Raw genomic sequence first — 7,957 nt, 5'->3', positions numbered from 1 at the left:
GCATTCAACCTTTGGAACATTTTCTTCACTCAAAACATAAAATACACAATAAATAAATAAAACACAAACAACTATATGTTTTTATCTAACACTTGTTTTAAGATGCCATAGGATCAATATTAAGAAAGATTGGATACATAGGGTCTGTTTGGTATATAGCTTCAGCTCCCAACTCCAACTTACCTAGAGCTGGAGTTGTGTCAAACGGTACGGATTCTAATTTTTTTAGGAGCGGAGTTGGCGGAGCTGCTCCTAAAAATGAACTACATGGGTGGAGCTGGGTTTTTCTGCTCCATAGCTCCACTTCATGACAAAAGACACACTACCCTTTATAATTTATTATCATTACTCAAATTTGCCACGCATATACCCTAATATATTCTCTCTCCGTCTCCCTCAGTACTAAAACGTAGGTCAATTCATAGCGGCGACGGTGCGTAAGACTTGGCGGCGGTGCTTGCGGCAGAATACATTTATACCATAGCATGTTACTTTGTGCTTATTTTATTTATGTTTATGACAATGCTACTATATATATCATTACTAAACATTTATATTGTGTGTTAACTGTCATATAGTATTTTATAACCATATAATTTTGTTGTTCAAATTCAAAAGAAAAATAATCGGTATTTAATTACGTGAAAAAAGAAACACAATTAAATTATGACTTAATCATGACTATACATAATTCAATCTACTCCGTAACCTCTCTTTTAGGAGTTCTGGAGCAGACCAAGCTAGTCAAATAGTTTTGATCTACTCTCCCGCTCCCACAAGAACAACTCTCACTGAAATTGGAGTTTAGATCTAGGATATGGAGTTCAGAGCCCTACCAAAGGGGCCCATACGTCACACAGACATGATACCATTATGTGATTAATCAAAGCATGAACGATTATTTACAATTTGACTATGTACAAACATGTGCTTGGTAATAACTGTCCTTCCTTTCCAAGAGAGGTAAATGCATACAACTAAATACATATATTGAATATATTCCTAAATAAAACAACCATGGAGTTTACTCGATTTATATTAAAATACATGTCTCGATGCTCATAATTGTGTATAAGATGATATTAAGCTTTGTTCGTAATGCATAAAAAAATATTACTCGGTTAGTCTCAGAGTGACACCTGCATTTGGAGTTGTTTTTACCTGGCTTTGTTCGTAATGCATAAATAAAGTTTTACTTGGCTTTTGCTTTATTTTTATGAGCCAAATCTTGAATTTTCAATCTTAAATTTGGAGTTGATTTTAAGGTTTTTTATCGCAGTATATTTCCAACCTTAGCTTTTAGATCGCTATTAACACGTATGTAAAAGTTTTATTTACAAATTATTTTTTGTTTGTGAATATGTCATTTGGATTCTTTTCTTAAAAAACAAAACGATGATCCACTAAGCCGTTAGAATTTTGGTAGGGAAAACGCCTATCTATATAATCGAGAAAAAAGTTAATGAACTCGTAAGAGCCTGATAATCGCTTCAATTATATTATCTTCTTTGTTCTCAGTTAGAATTATTATACTTTTGATTATTAGGCCGACTTACTATAATTTGGATTAATATGAGATGAAATAAGATGAAGTATGTAATGGATGGTTACTTTAAATTACCAAATGGTAATGGATCTTTAGCTACCCAATAATCTGAAAAAAAACCTTAGAGAAACTTATCAAATTATAGTATTATAGACTCTGGATTATAATAAGTTGTCACAGTAATTTAATTGTTTGTTTTAGATTATTTCTATAATCCAAATTAGAATAATCATGTGTCGAGAAAAATAGGGTATACGACGAAAACTAATGAGTAATCAGTAATTACCGGATTTATGCGTTCATAAATGATTAATGAAGCTCGTATCAACACTATGTGACAAATGGTTCATCGTATCATATTACGGAACATACCAACCCTTTTCACCACACTGCTTTGAGCATCACCAAGTGAAAAATTTAACATCCATCCTAAAATTTTCTTTTTTAGGATGCCCAGTTAGATATTAATCGACGAATAGATTCTTCTATCCAATAGATAATTAAATATCAACTCCTAATAGTAATAATCAAACATGGGACCATCTTGAACTACTGACTAAGTCATACTTCTATTTTCGTTCACCAATTACAATCATGCCTCATACTCTCATTATAATCATGTGAGAACTCTCGACGAATAGCAGATTGGGAGCTAATGCTTCCCTCCATAGGCGGAGATCGAGAAGGAAAAAGAAGTAGATTTAAATTTTGAGGAGCCATAAATATAAAATGTTTGGAGCTAACTTTTTAACTGGATGCCCAAAATTATAAATTGATAACCACATTAAGTTTCTATTGGTGTTATTGGATATCAGCGAAAGTTTTATTGCACTTATTTAAGGTCTATCATCATAAATCATCCACTCAACCCCTCATCAAACATAGTAAGGGCGTACTCAGTTGATTATGACTTACTTTTTGCTACGTCTTATTTTAATCATGACACAATTTATTAGAAACATGTTTATTTTATTGCTAAAGTTAGGTAGTGTCATACTTTTTCAGCCTTATATCCAAACACTTAAGATTTAAAACCAATGGTATCACAAATATAGATAACTATTTTACACTTACACATTTTAAGTTCATGACCCAACCTATCAAGCTTAGTAAAAACTTATGTTAAAGCTTAGGCATCATATTATAGTCTCTAATAAACCCGGTTGGCGGTCGGGCTGCGAAACCCACCCCGGTTCGCCGGTCCGCTGGTTCACACGGAATATCCCGCTCCCCACAAACCACGCGCGGACGCGCCCCCCTCGCGCCGGCCCGGCGCCCCGAATCAAACACGCGCTAGGGTTCGCTCTCTCACCTCCCCTACGCCGCCGCAGCCCGGCCGCCGACGCAGATGGCCCAGCGCTGGCGCTCGAGGGCGCGGCGGGACCCTGACCTGGACGACGAGGAAGCCTCCCCGCCGGTGCGGCGGCGCAGGGCGGCCCGCAGAGGAGGCGGCGGCAGCGACGACGACGACGAGGCGGGCAACGAGGACCTCAGCCTCGAGATCGTCGCGCGGGCGCGGCGGCGGGGCGAGTGTAGCGCCGGGTCCGCGTTCGACGTACTCTCGTCCGGGGACGAGGTCGACGAGGACGCCGTGGTGGAGCTCGGCGAGGCGGACCCCAGCAGCAGCAGGAAGCTGAAGCATAAGAAGAAGCGGCGGAAGGAGAAGAAGAAGCAGCGGAGGGAGGTTCATGAGGCTGCAGCTGCAGCTGCCGCCGGTGAGAAGGTGGAGGTACGCTTGATCTTTTTCCCTTTGATCTTGCTCTTGCACTGTATCTTTGCAGCGTCTGCATTTAGTTCAGCTAGCGAATATGTGATTCATGGATGGCTAAAAGAATTAGGAGATCTCTCATTCTAACAATCGTAACCAGAATTGAGTTGGATTGTGAGCTGTGCGATAGAACTGGCTCGGTTGTGTTGGATCTTGGAACTTATATCCACTGCTTCGATGCGGATGCCATTTGGTATCATTATTCATAATGGGAGGAAAGGCGTATGCTGACTGATATTCCTTTTCAAAAATGGTTCAATATATTCTTTCTTTGTTGAAATGATCTTTTGATTATGTAGAATCCAAGTTGAAATAATGTATTATGTTGCTACCTCTTGGAAAGGTGTATAATGAACCTTTCTTGAATTTTCAACTGTATGGAAACCTCACATATCGAGAACTGATTTTAAGTTTGTGAGTAGGCATCAGTTTGGTACTATGGTTCTTAGATGGTTTCTTTGTTGGGAACAGGTTACTAACACTAATAAGTTTCAGAGTCACTAATGGGTGTATTTGTTCTTGCAGTCTCATGTTGCTGTTGCTGGGACCCAGGAGGTGCAAACTGGCACAACAGAGTCAGTGCTCACTGAAGATGGGCCTGACGTCCCTTTATCTGACAATATAGTTCTGCGGAAGCTTCTTGTAAGTGCTAAGTGAATATTGCTCTGTATATATGTACAAGACACACAATATAATAATGTTGTTGTTTCTGCTCATGATCAGCGCATACCAAGATATTTTGATCCTGGGGAAACTATATTGGAAACATGCTTTAACTGTGGTGAGGAGGGTCATGTAGCTGTGAACTGCCCAATAGAAAAGCGGAAGAAGCCTTGCTTTGTTTGTGGGTTGTTTGGGCACAATTCAAAGCAGTGCACGCAGGTTCGTCTCCCTAGCTCCAAGGCATTATTGCTTGGTGACTTGGGGTATGTATGCCCTTGACAAGCTCATCATATTTAATTTTCCATTAATTACATGATGTTGTTTCTTTGGATATCTCTACTCTTAAGTAAGCATGCTTCCCTTGTTTAGATATATTCGAGATCATTATTCATGCAGATTTACTTGCCCTTGCCAATGTTTATGAGCTATGTGGCAGTGCCTGTCAAATTCAGGAATCAAATATTCGTTAATCATTTTTGTAGGGTCAAGACTGTTTCATCTGCAAAAAAGGAGGTCATATTGCAAAAGAGTGCCCTGAAAAGCACAATAGGAAAACTCAGCAGTCCACATTTTGTTTAAAGTGTGGAGAATCAGGACATGATATGTTTGGATGTGCTAATGATTATCCACAGGGTGATGTTAAGGTTAGTACCGTTTTCTTATGGAGGGTGAAGTGCATAAGGGAAACAAGAATCAAATTCAGCATATCCCTCAAACCAACTGACCGCTAATATGCACAATCTAAACCCTAATGTTTCCCGCTATATTACCTCATGTTATTGTTATGCAAACTGCGCTACAATACCATGAATGAATTGTGACCTCTGTTGATCTAGCTTTATGTGCTATTAACAAGATATCCTAGGTTTTGTGGAACCAGATAAGTTTTACATTAAAGCCTCCCTATCCTTCTGTGAAATCCAGTCCCTGAATCCTCGTACATTTTCCACTTATATTGCACAGAAGTCTACTAGCAGCAAGCTTACATTAATTGAAGTCCTAGTAATAAATTATCAAACTTGTTTTTCCCCCTCAACATCTACCTTATCGGTCTGTGCAGGAAATAAAATGCTATGTGTGTAACCAGAAAGGTCATCTATGCTGCGCTGACTTCTCTGATATTTGTCTAAAGGAAGTTAGTTGTTATAATTGTGCCCAACCTGGTCATTCTGGTTTGGTAAGTTTAATGGTTCCACCTTTTCTTTTCTATATGTTACTTATCACATCACTGATCAATGTCTTCTGATATAGGGATGTGCCAAGCAATGCAGAGAAGCTAGTACCGCGACAACTCCAACTTTGTGTTACAAATGTGGTGAGGAAGGCCACTTCGCACGTGGGTGTACAAAGAGTACTAAGGTGATTAGAAGCATCCTATATCACATTTGCTGATAAGAATTGCTTGTGTATTTATCCTGTGTACATTCTGTTTTTTCGCAGTCTAATCATATGAAAGGTGAATCATCTGCACATAGTCGGAAAAAAGGCAAAGGCAAAAATGATTTTGGCGCTAGATCGGCTCCTTATGATGCGCGCAAGACAAGTAAAAGGAAAAGCCCCTTATTTGAGGAAAGAAGGAACACACCTCATTTTAAATCCAAAGCTAGGGGTGGTTGGATAGCTGATGATGCAGATGACCAGCCATACAAGAAGTACAAACCCAATGCGTGGGCTTCTCCATCTACCCCTAAGAAGCAATACAGTAACCATCAGTTCTCTTCTGGTGGTGACTACTCAACTCCTCAGTCTTCAAGATGGCAAAGAAATGGTTTTGCATCGCCTAGCTCAACTTATTCACCAAATGCGAGGAAGCATAGCTTCTCGTCGTCGAGATTTGCCAGCAACACGCATGTCCGTTTTGGAAGAAGCTAGCTCGAAGTTTGCTTTTTTGGTTTTGCAATTCTGTTTACAATTACATCGATCAGCTGTTATGACTGCAAGGGCTGTTTGTTGTATCTTAGATTACACATGTGCAACTTTACTTTCTGCTCGGAGCCAAGGCGTTTCCTCGGTCAATCTCGCGGCTGTAGCGAGCAGATTCATTAGCAGACAGGCGCACCTTTTTGTTATCTTTGTGTGCGTGGAGTCCGGTGGCGCGGCTGGTGGCGTTCGGCTGCGGAGGCGAAGCTGCTGGTGTACGATCGAGTAGACAGAGTGGTGGCTGGGCAGCCAGGGCGAGGCCATGCGCTGCACCTGCTATCTGCTCGGCGGAATGCCGCAGAGGATGCGCCGTGGCAACGGAGGCGGCCGGGACGAACAGAAGCAGCAGCTGCAGCAAATTCAACATCACTTGTGCTGCGGCTGCTGCTACTATAGACGCAGCCCAGCTGCAATCTAGCGCTAGCAAACACCCCCACCCCAGCTTACTCCCATCCTAGTGAAGTTCTGCACGTTCCACAGCAACTTTTTGTTCCAAATTTTTCTGTCGACTACACACAGCCCCTACGAACAGACCTGTTTGGCTATGTTACTAAAGAAGATGGTCACAAATGATACCATGTAACAGTGCAAGTGAAAACACATAGCAAAGTGATTATGAAATTAATTTGTAGCAACTAAAAGCAAATTGCAGAAGCAATTTCTTCTTCGCAGCAAAATGCAAATCCATTTGATCCAAAGCATGTGCACAGATGAAACATGCATCTCAAGTAAAACTAAGACATGAGACATGCAGATCAACAACTAAAAACTGATGAGAGTACCTGGACGATCTGAAATCCAAACTGACGGTGAGTAGTTCGAGGGCCCTTGCTTCGTGGTAGATGCCGTCGATCTGGGCTCTGGATCAGCCTTGCTCATACAGCGAGTACTGGGCCTTCATAATATTGTTCATGGGCGTCCACGGCGGCGGCTACACCATCTCGAACACCCTGAACGCCAACGTCGTCGAAGAGGATGACGAACGAACCTGGCCACCATAAAGAGATTCCACCGCCAGACTCAGCGTCAGGTGGCGGCGGCGACGCAGTGCTCGTAGTCCAGGGTGTGGCACAGCCGCGCGGGATGAGGATTAACGGGAGCAGCATCTCGTCCCCAGCAGTGGCTGCTGCTCCGCGACGGCGGGGCGCTAGGATCGGCGGACTTGGCCTACGCGACGCTGGTCGATGAAGCTTTGGAGGCGCTTGCCGATGAGGCGGAGTTCGCTCTCCGGTGGCGGAGAGAGGGTCGCGGTGGATGATGCCGTTATCGAAGGCGAGGAAGATCCAGTCACCCTTGTAGGCGCCGAAGGAGCTCGCGGAGCGTGCATCAACCTCGAGCGGGAGGCCGAAGCGGCCGGTGAGCGGAACGATGATCGACGGGAGCGGGTGATTCCGCAGCTGCTGCTGCGGCGCCGCGGCGCAGTGGCTGATCGGTGGCGTTCGCGGGCGGAGGGGGCGTTCCAGAAGGTGCGGTCCGGTGTGGTGCGGCCTGCGGCGCGTGAAGGGGAACTGCACAAGTGGAGATGGACGGCGGCCGGAGGAGAGGGTGAGCGACGGGGATTCCCGATCGTGCAGACGCCGGCACCTGATGAATTTGAGCTGGAGCGCGCGGACGCGAAGCTGCTGGTGTACGATCGAGTAATGGCGGGGGGACCTGAGCAGTCAGCCAGCCAGGGCAAGGGCTACGCGCAGACGCTGCCTAGTGGCAATGGAGGCGACGAAGTTGCTGCTCTGCAGCGGCGGCGCAACGCGTGCGCACGCACGGCGGTGAGGGTGAGGTGAGGCAATGCACAATGCAGTCACATGGCAAGGAGCTTCAGCCCTCCATTGTCCTAGATTCCTTTCCAGCTCGGACGATGGCGTGCCCCAACCGAGCTCCTCGCGCCTTCTGCAAGGATGAGGAACGGTTCTCCGTCAGACCTTTTGGAAAAAGCTGGAGACTTTGTCAAAGAAACGGTATGGAGAGGCGAGGTGAGGGGAGAGCGTCTGGCCACCGAGCTCCCCAATCGTCGGGACGCGTGGCCGCCGGGATGCGCCTCCGCCGCGCCCTCAAACTCTCCC

General features: G+C 44.3%; 1 protein-coding gene across 1 annotated transcript; it reads left to right on the top strand.

The window, feature by feature from the left end:
* The first annotated feature begins 2,819 nt into the window (after positions 1-2,819).
* LOC102700286 (zinc finger CCHC domain-containing protein 7-like) lies at positions 2,820-5,993 on the top strand. The gene is made up of 7 exons (XM_040528899.1): positions 2,820-3,275; positions 3,840-3,956; positions 4,038-4,196; positions 4,460-4,621; positions 5,038-5,154; positions 5,229-5,336; positions 5,418-5,993. The coding sequence occupies exons 1-7, from the start codon at positions 2,895-2,897 to the stop codon at positions 5,847-5,849; spliced, it is 1,476 nt and encodes a 491-aa protein (XP_040384833.1). The 5' UTR covers positions 2,820-2,894; the 3' UTR covers positions 5,850-5,993.
* The last annotated feature ends 1,964 nt before the right edge of the window (positions 5,994-7,957 follow it).

Source organism: Oryza brachyantha, chromosome 11, assembly GCF_000231095.2.
Source record: "Oryza brachyantha chromosome 11, ObraRS2, whole genome shotgun sequence".
In the NCBI taxonomy this organism is placed as follows: Eukaryota; Viridiplantae; Streptophyta; class Magnoliopsida; order Poales; family Poaceae; genus Oryza; species Oryza brachyantha.
Note: the sequence above shows the minus strand (reverse complement) of the source record. Positions and strands in the feature narration are given on the sequence as shown.